The following is a 20,884-nucleotide window of genomic DNA, read 5'->3' as shown; positions in this document are numbered from 1 at the left end:
GACAATAATCAAAGCAACATGAAACACTGTTTTGAAACTTTGGTACCTGCCCCCGCCCCCAACATACACAGAGAACACTTCAGTCCTCATGGCCATGCAGCATCTAGCCCTGTCACTAGTCTGTGCACAGCAGCACATACATGAGCATCCACTTCTGCCCTTGTACCACTGACTGCTTGTCCTGCTTTTAGCCTGCTCTGACAGATGCCACACAGGCACAAGTCATCACGAAGCTCCTGCAGGTACCTCCCAAAGGTACGTTAGGGTGGCTTGGAGCAAGAGTTAGCCTGCTGCCATCCCGCTCTCCACACACAGCATACTTTCTGAGCCTCCTGAATAGATGTGCAGTCCCGCTGAAGCACATACTGGGAGAGGGGCAGAAATCCTCCTTAACAGACTTGGTTATTGTGATATTAACCACTGAAAAATTGGTTTCAGCCAACTGTCCTCATTCACGTACCCATATTCACCTCTGTAGCAGAAAAGTCTTCAATGCAATGAGTTCAGATACATGCTTGTGTCTGTGTGATGTTGTTCTAGGTGGGTGGTGTCAGACGAGGCTGAGTGAATTATTTCAGTCATTTCTTAAGAGCTTCAGCACACAGAACAACTTCATTCACAGGAATTATTTTTAATGAGGTTTTTCTGTGAATCTATATTAAGAACTGAACTAACACATTACACAAATACTGAAGCAAAGAAAGCCTGGACAGCAAGATGACTGGATTTTATGAAGTAGTCTGCTCACTGTATTTCACAGAGTTTGCGATGTTCTCTAAGTGGTATCCTTCTCATTATAAAATACACACATTAAAGTCCCCAACCCCACTGCTTCAACTGAAGTGCTCATATTTCACAACAGCCTTTTAAAATGCATCTTCTCAAAGGCCCATCATGGGTATGGGAGGGGAAAGCTACCGCAATGGTTGCATCTTAAGCCAGTTGTAACTTGATGAACCAGTATGTTAGTTTTGAGCCAACTACAGAAGAACTGTAGCCTAGGGGAGTCATCTGGATAGCAGAATGTCATCTCTCCTTTGCTCAGGGATGTAGCATTTGGTGCAAATTGCTTCTGCCTTCCTTCAGCTTTAGTAATTTGATATGGAACTGACAGGTGCATTGATCACTTGGCCAGATCCTCTTCCAGATAGAAGATGGGGAAAAATGCCAATTTGCCACTTTGTAACTTACATTTCTTTTTGTATGATGAGAAATGTCACCAACTTCTGACAACCTGGTTTTATTTGAAATCTACTGTATGCGTAACATACAGTAGGAAATGAGAGAAGCTAAGATTGTTTTTGAACTGAAATTATGTTTTCCTAGAGATTTTCACATAAATTTGCAAAAATGTGGCTCTTAATACCCAAAAGGACTTCATGCATAATCTAATCTTCCTGTTTCACTTTCACCCCATAAACTACGAATCCCAGAGTACCAAAGCAGAGTTGATGTATAGAGCTATGACATGAGTTTTACTTCTCTTTCAGCATTTAACAGAGAAAATAGTGAATTTTGGAATTTAAGATAATCTAACACTCCAGAATTCAGCAAGTTCAGTTCATACACTTACCTTTTATTTTTGGAATTTCTTTGCAAAATCCTTAGAAAATTGGGAATTTATCTATTAGCAAATTAGAAATTTGGAATGCAAGGAGGCAGTTAGAAATTTCTTTTTGAAAAAAAAAAAAAAAAAAAAACAAAAAAAAACCAAAACAAAAACCCCACAAAAACCCAAACCCCACAAACTGGCAACAACCTGTCTTATAAATCTGATGGGCAGGAAAGTCCAGCCGTGCAGAAAAGCCCTTGGAGATTACATCACTGGCACTTCTGCTACACAGCTTCTACTGGAAAGCAAACACTTCTTACATCTTAGCGCTTCCCAAAACAGCCAAGAAGTTTCCTCAAATGACTCGCTCCTGAAAAATGTCAGGTTTCTACTGAACTTGCAGGAACCCAATGTTCTGGGAAATTGGTAGTAGATATTGCTTCATGGCTTCAAGACCACTGGTCTAATAAGAAGTCTCTACCTTTCCCTGATGGCTTTTCAGTTTATCAGTTACAAGCAGAGAAGCATGCCATTTTTGGAACTGATCTATATGTTAGTTACTTACAATGAACTTTAACAGCAACATGGAGTCAAGTGGAATACAACTTTGTGAAGGTTTACAGTGACAAACTTTTTGCAGTGCCTCTGCCCAGCAATAAACTAGAAGGTACTTTAAAAACAGATTTCTGTCACCAAAGAACACCACGAAACTCTTCTCTGTGCTGAGATATTAACAGATACCACTACTGTGAAGCCATGCTAATAAAATTAGCCTTAGAAGGTAGAGAAAGAGCAGAACACTAAAGTCAACGAGTTACCTTTCTCTTGAAATGGAGTAAATAGGTTGTATTATTTTTTAATTCCAATATTGTATTTCCCTAGAACAACAGTGAAGGTCTAGAAAAAACATTAAACATTTATAAAATGCTAACTTCAACTTAGGTTTACTTTCATTTTGTTTAGGGACAAATCTATATGGTCTTTACCTCATCCTTATGTAGAAATAAATCAGAAGAGACCAGGATATAAGAAACATTGTTTCATTCACAAAAATCTGTCCTTTGGGTTTAGAAGGCCTGAAAGATGAAAAGTGCATCTTTGCAGTCTAAACAGAAAATGAGACTTTAAAACCAGTGACTTTCTTTTCTGTATCCCCTTAGCTGACAGTGAGCAATGAATAAATGAATATAAACATCAAATAACCCTAGAATGAGGATTCAAGACGACTGACTCTATAATGCCATACTTCCACAATCACGAAGCTAGCAGAAATTGGCACCGCTTCTATAAAAAGAAGCTATTCTCAGTACACAAAGATCACATCTCATGCGATCACAATAATTTTGACTCCAAACAGTTCCTGGGTTGACCAAAACAAATACCTACAGAGCCACTGACCCAGAAACACAAAGCCAGAGAATAAAAGGGAAGAGTACGACCAATTCTTTTAACAGCAACATACCTTAAAAGTGATTGGAAAATTCAGGGTACTAGTTCCACTGTCTTTTGCAGTATCTATAGTGTGCTCTCAGCTATCTATAACCAAAGGACGGAAATGTCAAGAAAGGTGTCTGTCTAGTAATAAAGTGTCTTGGAGACCATATTCTCCAGGGTACCTTCTATTACGTTTTATGGTGGGGGGTCGCTGAGAATGAAGATCCCCTCTGACAAGATACAACTGAACAGTAGTCTTCACAGAAATGATGGCGTTAACTAATTTTTCATTTCCTACTGGAACCCTTGAAATAATAATTCCTTATTCTTGACTTGGTACAAAAAAAGGTAAAAGGAAGTGTTGTTCCTGTATTTTGGTTTAAATATTTATGTCAAAGATGATAGACTGTTACTGATTCTGTAACAATTATCATATGTAAAAGCTATGATTTTCATCTTTTAAGCATTAAGAACAATTTTTCTTGGCAGGAAAACTCTATAGCAAACAGACATGACATTTAAGAACATACTTGCCTTTTGCCTTTGTAATCTCTTACAGCCTTCAGATTATGATAGTACAATAAAGAAATGATAGCCGGATGGAGTTTGGTATTTATTTTTTATAGACTGCACATTGAGAAAAATTGAAAATACATTGTTAAACAAATATAGATTGCTAAATTTTATCATTAACATACTGAAATAATGATATATCTGAACAGAACCCAATCTTAACACACATTTATACAAAAGGATCTCATATCTCAGCTTGGGACTTCCCACCTATTTGACAGCTTGATGTTCATGATCACCTTGCCAGAATTTAGGCATAATTACCCCAAAACACCTGGTCAAAAGGATTAATGTAGTGAAGCTTCAATCTAGGTTATACTTTTGAGCCATACTGTAAAAGTTAATGAATGAAAGGAGTTATGCATTTAATCCAGTTCTAGTCAGTGTGACTTACTTCAAAACCTTTTAGGTTGATTTTCCTTACACTTCAAAATACATCTTGAGTTGTCAAAACTGCACCTAAGACATTTTTAAAAATTTTAGTAACGAGACTCTTGGACTGCAGTCTAGCTGGGAATATAGTTTTCATTTAATGTAGTCTTTGAATATATCTAAACTTTTTGTGGAAGTAGGAGGACGGAAAATTCCTTAACATTTTATTTCTCTCTATCTTTGGTCATCCAACTATTCAAGAATGCAACTAAGAGAATCACTTTTTTTTTTTTGATACATCTCCTGTCATCTTTGTATCTTCTAGTCATACTGTCATCCTTTGAAACCTACTCCAGAGGTACAACAGTTTAGTGTAACTAACTAGCTCTAGACCCTTCTTTTTCAAATGAATATATCCTCCCTCTTTTTGAGTGGAAAAAATTAAGTAGCCCAATTAGTAGTAAAAATTAAACAGCCCAATACAAGGTGCAACACATACATGAATTAAATCATATTACCAACAAAAATACAAAAAACCCAAACCAAACAGAAAGTTACCTGGAGTGCTGCTTAGGAAGCAAAGAGTTCCACAAACCATCCCTTCCTATTTGAAAAAACTGTAGATTTTACTAAACAGCAAAATGATTCTGCAAATGTAGAAGAACTTAAGAAAAAAAAATCCATATGTTTCTTTGTTTTGTGTTTTGTTTTTTTTAACCTGGGAAGTTCCATGTACCCTAAGATGAAATGTAAAGATTAATCCAATTTAAAAGTGGACAAGGTTGAACCTCCCCGTCTTTATCAAAACCACTTAGAAACTTGGGTAGCTAACTCCTATATCTTGGTGTTCAAAAAAATAAATAAATCAGTGATTAACTGCCATATCGGGTTTATATAATTTGCTGTGATTTTTTAAAAATATATGGTGTCAAATATAATAAAAACTTTGCTGGCTGCAAGTGGAGAGGAGGTACTCAGAATCTTCATGATCAAGCGGAGGCACAGGATGTTTCAGGCTCATATTTTCAAAACCTTCTGTACCTTTTTTTGCGTGTACATTTATCATATCCCCAAGGCAGCAGCACATTGACAGAGAAACACTGATCCAACCTAATCTAACTCTGGAAATAGTTCATTGAATTAAGGAGGGGGAAAAAACAAATCACTGAAGACACACAGATTTCAAGAAGAATTGCAAATATTTATGATTCAGATAAACAAATCCTGATGATAAAGAAAGAAAGAATCAACAACTGTTTCTCATGCTGGCAATATATATTTATTGTCATTCTGGAGATAGGTTACCATATGTATATCAGGACTTCAGACTAAAAACAAATTGGGGATTATGAACTCTTAGCATATGCCAGTTGGAAATTAAAGGACTGAATGTAAAGCTGACCTTTAGAAGATCTTCAGTTGATCTATATTTGCATCTGTCTCCCCCCCCCCTTTTTTTTTTAAATTAAAAGCTGAACATCTTTCCCTCCCCTTTCACTTCAACCTCAGAAAAATTATCATCAAAATGCAGCTTTTCCTAGTTTTACTGATGATCTGCTGGCAATCTCAGAACATTAATATTGTTAATTCTACAACTTCAAAAGGAAGCTAACCTTTACAAACCACGTTCTTCCTCCACTTTACCTGTCTACTGAGTCCAACTGTAGAGACTAGACTTAAGCAGAATAAGGATTTGCTTATATTAGACTATTGCCATTACATTATCATGGTGCAAACCTTCAACATATGTGCTTTGCTGTTCCAGAACAAGCTACATCAATGCAAGATCTGAAAGTCTGTGCAAAAGAAGCCACAGTGCTACAAATTCTTGAAATACCTTTCTTGTCTCACATGTATTGACTAACAAACATCTTCCACTAATTTCACAAATCCAAAATACTACCCAAAAGAAAGATGAAGATATTTCATGCTTTTATACAAAAAATAAACAACTCCCCAACTCAGAAAAAATCCTCCAACTCCAATCCCAACCCAAAAAAACCCCCCTGGTCAAAACTATTTGTTCCCCACCCTCTTCTAGCTCTTATATCTCACCATTAAAACAAATGCATACAACTTACTGTACAAATATGAAGCTGCAGGCATTCAAGTTACAGAGTATTCTGAAAATATTTCAAGCATAAAAAGTACACTTGATAATTGCAAAAATAAAGTTTCACTTTTTTAAAAAACATTTTGATCAGAGCTCAAGCAAAACAAACATTTAACAATTCCTACTTCAGTTTAACTTCACAAGAACACCACCTTCAGAAGTTAAAAACAAAAAACTCAGATTTTTGGTGATAAAGTAACTGACTGTGTCTTTTAATGAAGAGAAATGGTATATACAACAATGGCACAGACCTTAAGCATCAACAACGTATTCAGCCAAAAGTAAGTCTACAAGTGAACTGAGTCATTCTTAGCATCAAATGGTACTGATTACTAAGAACCATAGGAATAGACATTAAGTTAGACTGATACAAATGGAAGGAAAGATCCATGACATCAAATAGGCTCATTTTTTGTCACTGAACTTTTTTTAGACTGATAATTTCACTAGTGCAAGACCATATGTTTACCTGATTAAATGAAAACTCATAAATGTCACAATTTAAGAACACTCATACAAAACTATTTTTTTCGTTTAAAAAAGTGCCACATACTATACTTTTACTAAAAAAGTTACAAACTAATGGAAGACTGTCTGCCTCCATCTCTTATCAATAAGGAAGGGCCAAAGTGATTCTTTGATCCCAGCTCGAAATGGTGTTCTCTGGCCTATCCCCAGCATCTCCAACTTGGAGCAGTCTAGCTGAGCATTCCTCGGACGAAGAGCACCCACAACGGGACAATCAGTAATCTATAAAATAAACAGAGAAAAACCCAACACACCAACAAGTAATCAGAAGTGACAAAAAATATTCTTATATATGCTCATTCAGAAGTTTTGCCTTTGTAGCTTTCTATATAGGTACATTCCCCTCCTCACTTCCAACGATTTTGTGGGGATTTTTTGTTTGGGGGTTTTTGTTTGCTTGTTCGATGGTTAACTTCATTTCAACATAAGATATGTCAGGCAAAGTGGCATGAAGTGTCTTAATTTTTTCTCATGCAATTACTGTTCACCATTTATGCTTTTCAATGTCTTATTCCTATTTTCACCCTACAACTATAATCACAAGGTTAAAAAAAATGGTCCAAAATTTTGACAGAACCATGTCTTGATCAATGTACTTGAAGAGAAATAGATTTGGGCAGAAAAATCCCAGACTAAGTTAGTGTTCTCCATTCTTTTTTCTCTCCATCTTCCAAGCCACATTTCAGTTCTGACCTTTACTAATTCAGAATCCTTGAAATTTATTTTGGATATAAATAGAATCTTATTTACATGTTATATTCTCATAACATTATCAGTATGTCTTTAACAGCAGTCTTACTTTTAAGTGTCAATAAAACTACAGGACAAGTGTTCTAAGCCAAGCAAAAATGATTTGAAATTCTTAAATGCACATAATCAGAAATAAATTTGGACATTGAAAAGTTCTTACAGCTTCCTACCTTCAAGTTAATGTTCTGTCAATCTTGTAAGTTTTTTTAAGGACAAAAATACAACAAAAAAAATTGGATTTACTTGTGACTAAAGGGAACCGTTCTGCAGAAATACCATTACACTAAAGACTGTGAAACTGGTTACTGACTGACAGGGTAATTTTCATAATTCAGCAGGTCAAACCAGCTGTTGTTTTCCCAAGTTAGATACCAGACAGCATCCTCAGCAATACATCTGCTGTGCCAGACATACTCACACAGATTATCCTGAAGAGGAAGCTTACTTGTATAGCTAGCATGAGACCCACTGCTTGAAAGGATAAAGCATGTGCATCTTTCTACAGGTCAAACAACACATCACTTACTGGTCTCAAGTGGCTGCTGGGAAGGTTGAAAGCATCTGCAATTGCACATGCCATTTCATACTTAGTCATCTGTTCATTGCCAGACCAGTGAAATGTTCCTTTTACTGATGGGTCCTACAGAAGAAACAGGAAGCACAGGTGAAAAAAAAAAAAAAAAAAAAAGCAGCTAGCTAGCTCTCACATTAATTCCTGTGCAACAATTGTGCAGAAAAATCTTCCAGCGAGATCCTATCCTGCAAGGCATGTTACAGCACCTCAGATGTCATGTAAAGGGAAGATACTGTAGTATTATAGCTAGTTCTTTCCTCCCTCCCAGTGTTCCAGAAATGCAAAGAACGATGCAGGTTATCTGCAGTTCTCAGTAGTTCAGAAACAAAGCCAAGAACTGGAACTCTTTTTACCTTGAAGAGGCTTGTTTCTTTAAATTCTTACCAGCATTCTCTTCTCTGCTAGTTGTCTGCAAACAGTTGCTACATCCTTGACGTTAGTAGGAAATCTTTGTTGCCAGTGGTCCATGTTGGCAGATTTATTACTGAACTGCACTTTATCAAACATAACAGTCACAGCACTTTCCTCCAGTCTTTCTACCTCTCCATACAAGACAGGAATCCTAAGTACTGCAGCACCTAAAAGAAAGAATATTTTGGAAGTATTAACACTGTTCTGAATAGGTATGAATGCTGTTGCAAACCCAGAAGAATGTTTTGCAAGTGTTAAGAAATATGTTGGTGATATTCAGCATCTACAAATCACAAATAAAATGCCATTACTACATTTGCCCTCAGAATATCATTTTAATTTATATCAATTAAATAAGTTTATATAAACTTAGTGTTTATAAACTGTTTTTCATTTATGCCAGTGATTTCCAGAAGTTAACAAGCTTTCATTAACACCGCAAGAGAAAAAAGGCAGCCTGTTTGGGTTCGAACAAAAATTAAAACATTAAAAAAACCCAACTGCACTATGCAGTTACTCCAGCATTCCCCATCCTCCCTGGGTAAGGGCAAGAACAAGAATTCCTACCAATCACAATTTACTATATTCAGGCATCAGTTACAGGCAGATTTTTCACCAGGCATGCAGAAGCCCCCTGCATAAAGGAGGATATTATTTACCAGAAAAAAGACATTAACCTTGGAATGAATAAAAAGCTTGACAAATAAAAGAATAGGTTCACAGAATACAGTAGTAAACAATAGTAAATTTCGAGTGATGTAAGAAATTAATCAGTAAACAAGTGCAAAGAGAAGGATATTTTATGATGGCATACATTGTACCAGTCTATCTCAGTCATGAAGATTCAAAAGGCCTCTTTGAGGGGAAATCCAAGAAGGCTATGACAAATTCATTAAAAGTAATACAGATATTTTTGTTCAAAGAAAAACAAATATTAAAATCAGTCCTGAAATTAGAAATCGTCACCAAATCATTGCAATTCTTAAAGATTTGTAGCTATTAGAAAGACAAAAAGCAAAATCTAACATACAAATTATTCTCACAGAAAAATAAACCGAAGTAAGTACTTACACAAGAAAAACAAATACAATAAAAAAATCCAACATGACACTGATTTCCTGCTGCTCTAAAACCAGTTATTTGGTCACTCAGCAAATATGTTCTTCCTCTCTTTAAATACTGGTTGAAATATCCCTTTTTAAATGTCTTTAGAAGTATTCCTTATTTGAGAAAAAGACTACCATCCTGTTGTTCTCGAGAGCTATCTGAGACTTGGAGAGCATTACCTGCATTACCTATGGTTCTGAAAACCAACTGAAACTTTCTAGTTTCATGCGCATGAGTACTAAATATAACTTGTATTCCCTCCTAGCCAAAGTAAGGTATATTTTTTTAAAAATGCGCAAAACCCCAAATTATTCGTGGAGATTCTTGCATTATACAGCAGAAATAAATAGGGAAGTTCTTCATGCAACTACAGACATTTGATACACTGAATTCTACCTATACAGTATTAGCAAATAAGTGGTTGGAAGACTAATACATGTAAAATACTTGTATTTCTATGAAACAATAGAACTGACATTTTCAAGCATCTTACTCAGCACCATTTCTCAATTCCTTCTGCTAATAATACCACTGCTGCAACCCACTGCTGCCTGACAGATCATGCTCAGAAAGGTTATGAAACAAAAAACTGAAGTGTTTTGGGGAAGGATCTAGTAAGATACCCACATGTACTTGAATTTGGTGCGGTCTTATCTTCATTACCAATCTAAAGAGGGAGCAAACAGCATCACAGTCAAATTCAGAGATGATACTTAAGAAAGAGGTGGAGTGAGTAACTTTTTAAATTGATTTTTACTTAAATAAGACACTTCCTATCAAAGTATTTTTTAGAAAGTCTATTTCTTACTAGTAATGACAAAGCTATATTAAGGCCTGTCATTTTTAAACATAGTATATATTTACTTACTGAAAAACCATCACACTAATTATCAATTGTTCAATTCTCTGGTTAGGCAGAGTGGAATCACAGTGCAGGTATCATATGGACATATCAGAAGTCTCTTCTACAAGTGCACTGAGATTACTTTCTTCAAATTCTTTGAGAAAATAGAAGTGCTTCTTTCCTTATAATCTGTGAATGGAAACTGAGAGCATACTATCTAGAAACAAGCAAACCTCTCTTTTGTACTGGAAATAAGTTTTAAATGCATGTTCAGTTCCAAGCTTTTTTTCTTTATTAAGTAGAATTTTTTAAATTATGTTTGTATATTTTGAATGCCAGTTTTCATTAAGATTTAAATATTTAAAAAAAAATAGTTGCTTAAAACTAGAATTATGTTACTAACCCTTTAGAAAGTGTTACAAGCAGGAATCTGATGTGCATGGTAAGACAGGTGGGTAAAAATAAAATGGATGGCTGGAAGGTTTATCTAATGAGAGCAAACCAGAAGATCAGCTCGAAAACCAAGAGAGTAACAACAAAAGCCTGTGTTGATTTTATTGCATATTTATTGAATTGCAAGTCTGTTTTTCCCTTCAAGTAAACGTACATTTAGAACAACTGCAGTGCGTTCCCCTAAATAACAGTGGCTCTATATTAAGTGCAGTAAAGCTTGTGCCATTTCAAAATATTGATGATTCACAGTAAACAAAGGCTTGTGAATGTCCATCATTCTAGTAACACAGACAAAGATCGCAACAAGTAAGAAATAAAGCTTTAGTTAACCTGTAAGCAGTAGGAATAGTTTATGAGCAAGGAGACTGACTGCTAATCACATCCTTTTCCTAATCTCGTTTCCATGGTTTTGCAACTTTACCACTGATTTATGAGTCTATTAAGCTAATACATAACTAAGTAAAAATAGAAAGCCTCTAATTAAAAATGTGTGAGCGTATTCTTACCTTCATTATTTTCCAGGACTGCCTTTTCACCCTCCAGTTTGGTTTTACCATATAAATTCAGGGGATTGGGTACATCAGTCTCCTTATATGGAGGGCTTGTTCCATCAAATACATAGTCTGTACTAATGTAGATCAGAAATGCTCCAACTCCAGCTAGGAAGAAAATGTTTATACACAGTCTATTTTAATTCATGCCTTGCTTGAATCTCAGTAAACCTTTAACAAATTTCCAAAAGACCTCATCGTCTAGCCCCGCTCATTCCCGCTGCTTTGTCTGTTCACTGATCCTTCGCATAGATGTACATGCTACCCTTACAGAAAATGGACCAACGGCACACTGATCACAGAAATGACATTCAGCACTTTGAGTAACTTATTCATATTTATGTCCCTGTGTAAGCAAACACAGGATTTTAACAAGAAACCAAATCCATTAGCTGGTCTCCTTACCTGCCTCTTTTGCCAAGTTCCCTGAAGCAGCCACATTGAGCTGAGAAGCTGCATCTGGTTGACTTTCTACAACATCTGGCCTTCTCTCAGCAGCACAATGCACTATAACATGAGGCTGGAAATTAAAGACTAATTTTAAACAACAAACATTGCCAAGAGATTGCAGGAGCACCCTAACTCTACTGATGAACTCCCTCAGGCAAAACGTCATTTCACTAAGTCGTGAGAAGTACTAAAAGTAGTGGTAGTATTTTTAATCATGGCATTCCAAGGAGCATGTTTTCATTAGGAAGTAAAACAGAACCATGCTGCTTCAAGAGACCAAAAAAATTGATTGTTAATTTTGCAATTATGATCTTCAGTAGCTTCAGTTTTACAGCAAGATCTAAGTTGTCTGTTGTTTTTTTTTCCTTTTTAACTCAGTATAATAATATAAAATACAATAGTAATATATATTTCATACATGCACATAATGGTACTTAAAAAAATCAGCCTATTTTTAGATAAGCCATTTACACATAGCTTATTTGATACATGCAGACTATTAACAAGATATTTAAAGCCATTTTATTGAAAGGCAGCCTGCATAATATATTTCAGGTTTTATATATTCCCCTTGCAAGTTAGACTGAAAACCCAGTGAACTTCTTACTGCAATGCACACTAGACATGCAGTTACTGCTCTTGTGTTCATGTATTCTTCAACTTCCAAAGAACTGCTTCATAGTACCATGTCAATAACATTTATCTTTTTCTTTCAACTATCAGTGCAGGTGTGCTGACACGTACATCTGTTACGTGCAGTCTGTCTGTGGTGACAACAGTGCAGTTCAGATCTGTATCTGCAGAGCAAACCTGCACTCCAGAGGTGGCAGGAGAGGCAGCCACGTAATTTTTCAGAGCTCTGCCAAAGCATGAGCCCCACTAAAGCCATGTGAACTCGGTATCAGACCGGCACTGTCAGCTGATTACTGGATGTATACAGTACCCTGTCCATCTACTTCATACTTCAGAAACTTACCTGAAAATCATGGATAATGTCATGAACTGCAATAGAGTCCAGAAGATTAATCTGTTCAAATCTGGGCTGAGCTCTCCTGTATCCACAGCCAACTGCATTCCAATTATTTTCCTTGAATTCTTTGAACACCGCTCTGCCAAGAAGTCCCGTAGCACCAGTAATCAAAACTCGCCTACTAGGAATATCAACATCTTCCTAGGTAAATGAGAACAGAAAAAGTTTTCTTTTGACTGTTATTTATTACTGTTTTTTCTTAAAATGCATGCAAGGCTACTACAGTCAGTGCTACTGTATTAAATAGCTTTCCTTGCCACGTGAGTGTTTTGGAGCGTCTTATGGAACACAAATATCTGGGAGCACTGATACTGTACCTACTGAAGTATTTACATATATTTTTTTGAAGATAATGAAAATTAAATGGGAAACTCATTTACTGCCACAACAAGAAGGGAAAACAAACCACACCACTAATGAAGACAGAATGTTAAGTTCATTCAGAATTTGGTAACTTCGTGTAATTTGAAATGAGAGAAATAACTTCTTTTGAAAATGGACCCAAAATATTAAACATTTAGGGTCCAAATCCTGCAACAAGTAATTTTGGATAGACTGTGCCTCTTAGAGGCCACAGCAATACAACACAACTCGCTGTGGCCTACCTACAATGAGCATGAGAACTGAAGACGGACTTCTTATTGAATAGAATAGTAATTCATCATTATTCAACACAATATTCTAATAAGTAAAACCAAGATACAGCGCGCTCTTCTCTAGTTTTACAAAACACATCTGAAAGTGATTTGATAATTTAAATTCTCAATCTATACAACATACTAAAGCTTTACTTCAGCTACTGCACGTTTCAGTACTAGACAGTTGCTCACACAAGTTCATTCCACTCTACCACTCACTAGACCGAGTTTTCAAGACAGCAAACATGACTCATATCTGCCTGTGCAACCTGTATTTTCCTATCATGCTTTCCTTCTGCGTGTATCAAAAAACAAAAATAAAAGCATATGCTTACATGCCAGAACAAAACTTCAGGTGTACAGAATCCATAAATCTTGGATTTCCTGACCACTTTATACAATTTGTGATAATTGATTATAATTTTGTGAATGCTCTCTGCTATGCAATTCAAACAGCCCAGTCACTTCTGAGAATTATTACATTTTCAGCATTCTAAGTGCCATGTCTACACGTTTTTTGAATGCCTCCAGGGATGGTGACTCCACCAGCTCTCTGGGCAGCCTGTTCCAATGCCTCATCACTCTTTCGGTGAAGAAATTTTTCCTAATATCTAATCTGAACCTCCCCTGACACAACTTGAGATCATTTCCTCTTGTCCTTCCACTAGTTACTTGGGAGAGGAGACCAACACCCACGTCACCACAACCTTTCAGGTAGCTGTAGAGAGCGATAAGGTCTCCCCTCAGCCTCCTGTTCTCCAGGCTAAACAACCCCAGTTCCCTCAGCCACTCCTCAATAAGGCTTGTGCTCCAGACCCTTCACCAGCTTCATTGCCCTTCTCTGGACACGCTCCAGCACCTCGATGTCCTTCTTGTGGTGAGGGGCCCAAAACTGAACACAGTGTTCAAGGTGTGGCCTCAGCAGAGCCAAGTACAGGGCTGACTGCAGCACAGGCAGCAAGAGAAATCGCTTCCAAACTACCGTCTGTCACCCTTAAAAAGCTGCTGTTCCATGAAGGTATATGCAGAGGTGCATTATGGAAACAGCTGGTCCCAAACCAATTGCTTAAAGTTCCCAGCACACCGCATGCCTTTTCCTCAACTCTAAATCTTCAGGCAAAGAATGACTGATTCCCACCAGTACAGGATGAAAATGAATAATTCATATCTGGACAGTTTCCTGAAAATGACCAACTACAGCAAGTGATGTTTTTAAAAAAGTTACCTTTATCTTTACAGTCAATTTGACCTCAGAACACAAGTTTATTGACAATTTTTAAGGCTACGCATGTTTCTCTGAAAAGCATGAGCCAGAACATGCAAGTACTGTTCTCTTTTTTTGTTATGTGCTTTTTATCTTAGCCAAGTCTGGATAGAGCATCGCAGGACAGATTATCAGCGTTTCTATAGCCAGAGGGTACCTGCTAATAAATATCAGAGACCTGCTGCAGAAAACAGAGTTGAAAGGTTCTTTATTAAAGATATTCTGTGACATTTTTAAAGTGGCCAACTTTGCATCATTTGTAAAATCTGACATTTTTAAGCATCGTTCATCTAAATTTGTTTATTTTGCGTATCATGAGGATATTACATGAGCAGCGCAGCTTCAGCTGAACACAATCACAGCTATACCAAGTTAAGTCCAGTTTGCATCCTGTTGCTCTTGTCTGCAAGACTGATTTTAGTCACTTGTTTCTGAGAAACCAAAATAAGTGAGAGATGCTTCCCAGAAATTCAACACAAAGCAACTACCAGTCTAAACAGATTTCACCTTGCCAGAAGTTAAACATCCTGGTAATACAAAACCTGCACAGATTCACTCTTTCCCTGTGCGCCGCCTTGCTCCTTGGCAGAACGCCACCCAGCTGCAACAGCATTTCTGTCTCAGAAACCACGGACAATCGAACTTGCGAGTGCAAAGGACCTCCGAGGTTTAATGGTTCCCCCCCGCTGTTCGCAGATGCTCTCACAGACTCGGGGAAGCTGCTGCTGTTGCCTCACGGCTGTCCACAACAAGCAAGTGAACACATATTAACCACACCATGTACCTCAGAGTAGCAACCAGATTGTCTTTAAAAGTTAGCAAAGCTAAAGATTTAATTCCTGTTACTTGCTTTGTCTTGCAAGGAATTAATAAATCTATAGCTACTATCTAGGAGTATTGGTACCGAACTGAAACTACATATGGTGTAGTATCTTCTTGTTGACTTTTGTTAATTTACATACTTAAATATGGCTGAAGTATTAATAACATAATGCAACTAAAAGATAAGACTGCTCTTAGTTGTTATCCTAACGAGCTAGAAAGTACGCTTAGAACTTGCAGTTATTTTCTAGACAGTTACTGTATGTAAAGAATAAAAGACATTCTAGAATTCAGATGTTATCCTTTTGCCTGCAAGTTTTATAGGCTTAAATGCAAGTTCTTGTTCAGATTAGCCCATCTGCTAAGTCTTTTACAGAGGTTTCTCAGCTAAGAAGCAATCACGTTCAGTCACCAAACGTGCTAAAAGTTCTCTTGGCAACTAACTTTGAATACTACTATTTAAATACAGGATTTTGAGCTTTATAACAAAGCATCCAATTTCATTTTGCTTTATCTGATGTTCAATACTCACTAAGAATTAATGTAATAAAAAAATAACGGTACTCAGCAGTCTCATTCACAGAAAAATATGCAAGCAACAACATCGTAAGATTAAAAAATAGCATTTACGAGAGCTAAGATTACTTTGTAGACACTACCAAAATACAAAATAGGAGCCTAATTTACAAAAATAGTAAAGTGTGATGCATTTCAAGGTGAAGACCAGGATAAAAAGTACTTTTTAAGTTTGATATAAAAACTGAACTTGACAAAATTACAATGAACTCAAAAATACCGATTTTAAGGAACGCCCACTAAAAAACGGAAGCTACTGGGGTAACACACAGATTTGCAGTGTAATACGATGACAAAAAGGTCAGGACAGGGGAGCAGGGCGGTCACTACCAGACTGAGCTCCGACAGCAACAGCAGGCGAGAGGAAAACCAGCAGGATTCCTACAGTCCCGGGCTGAGAAGTGAGGACAGATTAACGCTGACAAAAAACTGTTACGCGTTTACACGTCAGGCGCACCTGCAGCAGTTAAGAGGTTGATCCTGTTGAACGCTACTGGTAATAAAAGGCGACAACGGAAAGTAGCAAACCTAGCGAGGTAAGGACAGGTGGAATTGCTGCAGTGGCGGTCCCTGTTACAGCTAAGGCTTTCCTATGCAACAGGGCCGCGGGGACTAAGCGGTTTAACGATGAAGTGGGCTTAGCAGACAAAACTTCCTGTACACCACGAACACATCTTTACGGTGATTAACCTAAAGACAACGTAGGGGGATGCAAAGTTAATCACGTTTCTAGAGCCCGCGGATAATCTCCGATAGGGGAAAAGGGAAACCGAAAGAACCGTCCCATGAAGGTGCTTCTTCCCCTGCCGCCGCGGCCGCACGGAGGGAAGGCAGGGACGGCAGAACGGCCGCAGCGGCCCCGCCGCACTGCGCCTCCGCACTTCGCCGCCAGCCCGGCGGGACGCGCCGCCCCGCGCTCGGCATAGGCCCCGCTCGGCGACAGCACCCGGCAGGGGAGTGGCGGCCCGGCCCGGGCTGTGCGAGGGCGGGACCGGCCGAGCCCGCCGCGGGGAGCCGGGAGCCCCCCCGCCAGCCACCGTCGCGCACTCGGCGAAAACGGCCCCACCGCGGGCTCCCGGCGCCGCCGCTCACCTCCACCAGCTCGCAGCGCCCCGGTACGAAGCGGATCTTAAGCTCCTTCTCCCGGCCGACCATGGCGGTGGCGGCGAGAAGCCCCGGCGGGGCCGGGGCCTGCTCCTACTCAGCCGCCCGCTGGGGCTCGCCCGGCGCTGCGGGAGGGCGAGCGGACGTGCCGTGCGCCGCGCGCCAGGGCGCGCCCTCATTGGGCCGCGGGGCCGCGGCCGACGCAGGCACTCCCCCGCCGCCGCCCGCTCATTGGCTGGGGGCGCCAAAGGAGGCGGGGCCCTAACGGGGCTTTAAAGCGACGGCGGCGGCCGCAGAGCTTCGGGGAAAGCGCCGCGCGCTCGGCCACGCCCCAGGCCGCGGGGCCCCGCGCGCCTCGGGGCGGGGGGAAAGGGGACGAGGCAGCGTCGCATCCCCCGTGGGGCTGGTGAGGGGGAGCGGGCACGTGCCGCTGGGATGAGCCCGCCTCGGCCCGCGAGAGACAGGGGGCGCGGGCGGAAAGGTCCTGGCAGCAGCCGGGGCAGGGGGTGCCGCTCTGTACCGCATGGAGCGGGCGGGAACGAAGATAAACCGCCTAAAAGCTGTTCATACACAATACGTGACCCAGGTAACAGTGACCGTCCCTGCCCCGCGCCCCCCGCTTACTCCTGTTCATTCCCGGACGGACACCGCAGCCCCCGCCCCCGCGGGCCGCTCCCCGCTCCAGAGCCGCCCCCTGGGCCCGGGGTGGGCAGAGGGCGCCCGCAGTCAGCGTCTGACACCCGGCGTCCTTCGCGTGGATAAAATGAAGGAGTGGGGCCTGCCGTTCATAAAGTGAAACTTCATAATTAGACCACAGTCCTTTCTCTGGCGGTAAGGGATACAGTTAATGCAGCGCTGGCACAGAGTCATAGAAATTATTTCTTTTCGTAGCAGTGGAAAACGCTGCGCATCTTCAAACTGCCTTCAGCCCTTGCTTCATATGACAGTGACTGGTGAAGCCCCAGAGGAAGGGGAGCTGCCTTGAACAAAGCAATCACTGCTTATAGTACTGATACCACATCTATAAGCTTACGTTTATAAGAAAGTTTATTTTGCTGAAGGCGAGTTTCTGAGGTAACATTAATCCATACAGAAAGCTTTTTACTGGGATAGTTCTGACCCACACAATAACTGTGTGCCGAACCTGGTTTTTAACAGCAGGACTAAAGGTAAGTAGATGCAGAAGAACTATTGGCTAAGACTTCTTTAGCTACCTTCACACTTATGTCTTCACCTGATACAAATTTATTGCAGCTTGACTTGATTTAACCAGTATTTAATTGGTAATCAATGAATAAAACCAGCTGATACCACAGGAATTAACACACAGGTAAAGAGAAATCAGAAAGTCTATTAAAAAGTGAATCGAATCATACAGTAAGTGACCTTTACTTTTGACAAACAACTGACATTTATAGGACAAAAAAAGTATCCACATATAAACCACTTTAGCTAGCTTCTGCCGCCTTGGAATGTGGAGGCCCTGTTTTTCCTTGTCGTAAGCTATAGACTTGTAATTCCCTTTCACTAACGTTAGAATTCTATTAAAAATATCAGTAATTCATAACTTGAAATTCAGAAGAAAAACCTACAAAGGAGTACTGGCCTGTGGGGCAGCAGGAAGGTAACCACTCTGGGCAGAGAGTGCCACCCCCTTCCTCCCCACACAGACCGAAAGAGCTCACTATGCAGCCCAACAAAAACCAAGTGGAAACAGAAGTTTTGCCTCCCAGTCTTAAATAAGAGCAGGAGAAAAGAGAGGGAAAGCATTAACACTAGTCTCAAGCTAGAACCATGACTTGGCCTGTAAAATATCTTCATTTTTCATCAACAGTATAACAGTTAGAAAAACTGTAATTTGTTACCTTCCTAACAGAAGATAATCTACTTTTTCTTAAATATTTACATTGAATGCAGTAGCATTCTAGCTTATATTTTCAATTTTTTTTATTATCATTACATTTATTTTGTGAAACACTGATTTAACGGAATAGATAAACCAAAATTTTATTCTAGTCCAGCTCAGTCATTTAAGCATAATGCATCCCTGGGTGACTAAATGCACCACTTGTTAAATTAACATTTCAGACTAATTTGCAGAGACTAAAGCATAATTAAGTCTCTCTCCCCTCCTGTTTCCTTTTCCCTGGATTCTGTAATCAAAGCGTGGCAGCAATCTATTAATGCATATATCCGAACCTTACCTGCTCCATTTCCACCAGCATTTCAGGCATTGCCTCAAACTACAGAAGGAATTATCAGCCTAGGAAATGATTGCAGTTCAACCGCGCATTTCTCCCTTTGTCTGCTTTTGCCTGCAGAGAGCACATGGACTGGAAGAAGCAATAGCTCAGTTGACCTTTGAAACCGACACGCTAATCCAAGCCCTGTATCACGTGTGGCTCTGAATCCTGTTAAGCTTTTGGTTTATTCCCAGTGGTACCATTTAAGCAGCTCAGTATGAACTTAAATTTTGACTTCATAACAGCCAGCAGGAGCATGTGCAAGCATTGTGCGTATAAAATACATTCAAAGCTCTGGCACTGCGCCTTATGCCGTTTTCCTTTTATAGCAAACAGGAGGAGGGCTCTAATTAGGTCAGCCAGGTTGAGGATTCTCACAGCTCTTCATTTCACATTTAAACTAAGCGCAAACCAGATCTTGCTACAATGCAGTGAGACGGACGATCAGAGAAATATTTTCTTGCTAAATTATATATTTGTTCAATAAAAAAAAGTATGTGCCACAACATGAAAGTAATTGATTCCTGCAGTGAATACTTAAGTCAGTTGAGATACCAGTATCAAGGTTCCAGTTTTTAATATGCATTTCATATGTGCACAAAACTAGCAAAGCCACTTAGATTAAAATTGGCACAAAGCACTCAGATTTTCCTCTTTACTTCCACCCCCTACTTCTCTCCAGTGTGCTATACATTATTCTTAAAGCTAAACCAAAAATTGACCTTGCTGCAAGGCTACCAATTATTTACAGGAATTTCCCTATTTGTTCTGTCCATGTAAGCATGCTCCTGACAGTCCACAAAGGATTTAAATTGACACTTAGGCAAAACTGCCAATTAAGCTAGAAAGTTTTAAGAATGAAGGCTGTATGAAAAAAGTATGTAGCCATCATAAAAGTGTAGTCCTGTGATATCTGCAGTATTTTGCTTCACCTGGTACATTTTCACCCTTTGACAAACTCTTGCTACCTTGATGCAGGACACATCAAACACCAAAACCGAGGTTCAGTTAAACACATACCTTAACTCAGTGTCCCCATTTCCATGTGTGAGGTTTGTGGAACCTTCTATTAACATTCACTTGCCGTAATCTCTCTTGAAAGAAAACACTCATATACGTTTTAAAAAAACCGCATTAAACTAAGGATATCTTTCCTTTTTTGGCACAAAGGGTTTTCAGACATTGACATTCTGAAGAGTGATTTTGCCTTTAAAATCCCCATATGATTAGAACAGCACAGAAAGCATGCAGCTTTCAGCAACCCTGCATGGAAGATGAATGCCATCTTGTGAGAAAACCCCAGGTATACCAGCTGCAGAGCGTTACTTGTGCTCTTCCATTTCCAGTTCTTTACACATTTCCCCTCCACACCCAGTTGCTCTTTCCCCTGCTACTCACTAGATCAAGTTCAGTTTAACCAACCCTTCATGTTGCATCCACTGATTAGTGGATGTACAGGCTGTATAACACCATGTTCTCATCAAGTGAGTCAGAC

The 20,884-nt window shown here is 39.4% G+C and overlaps 1 protein-coding gene across 2 annotated transcripts; it reads right to left on the bottom strand.

The window, feature by feature from the left end:
* Nucleotides 1-5,187: 5,187 nt before the first annotated feature.
* MAT2B (methionine adenosyltransferase 2 non-catalytic beta subunit) lies at nt 5,188-19,479 on the bottom strand. Of its 2 annotated transcripts, none has more exons than XM_054841921.1 (7): nt 19,351-19,479; nt 12,689-12,883; nt 11,668-11,782; nt 11,218-11,370; nt 8,281-8,474; nt 7,849-7,962; nt 5,188-6,794 (listed from the first exon to the last, which is right to left on the bottom strand). In XM_054841921.1, the coding sequence occupies exons 1-7, from the start codon at nt 19,378-19,380 to the stop codon at nt 6,624-6,626; spliced, it is 972 nt and encodes a 323-aa protein (XP_054697896.1). In that variant the 5' UTR covers nt 19,381-19,479; the 3' UTR covers nt 5,188-6,623. The 2 variants fall into 2 exon arrangements, with proteins under 2 accessions (XP_054697896.1, XP_054697895.1); XM_054841920.1 differs by lacking the exon at nt 19,351-19,479 and adding an exon at nt 17,135-17,326.
* Nucleotides 19,480-20,884: the final 1,405 nt, after the last annotated feature.

The sequence above is a fragment of the Grus americana genome, chromosome 14, assembly GCF_028858705.1.
Source record: "Grus americana isolate bGruAme1 chromosome 14, bGruAme1.mat, whole genome shotgun sequence".
NCBI lineage: Eukaryota > Metazoa > Chordata > Aves > Gruiformes > Gruidae > Grus > Grus americana.
Note: the sequence above shows the minus strand (reverse complement) of the source record. Positions and strands in the feature narration are given on the sequence as shown.

What these genes read in the sequence shown, in the direction of transcription:
- MAT2B (XM_054841920.1), bottom strand. Translation starts at nt 17,197, where the DNA reads ATGGTCGGCCGGGAGAAGGAGCTTAAGATCCGCTTCGTACCGGGGCGC. An exon ending in GAACTTGGCAAAAGAGGCAG is followed by an intron (nt 11,371 to 11,667) that starts GTAAGGAGACCA and finishes TTTTCTTCCTAG; the next exon opens with CTGGAGTTGGAGCATTTCTG. An exon ending in TAGCAGAGAAGAGAATGCTG is followed by an intron (nt 7,963 to 8,280) that starts GTAAGAATTTAA and finishes TTTCTTCTGTAG; the next exon opens with GACCCATCAGTAAAAGGAAC.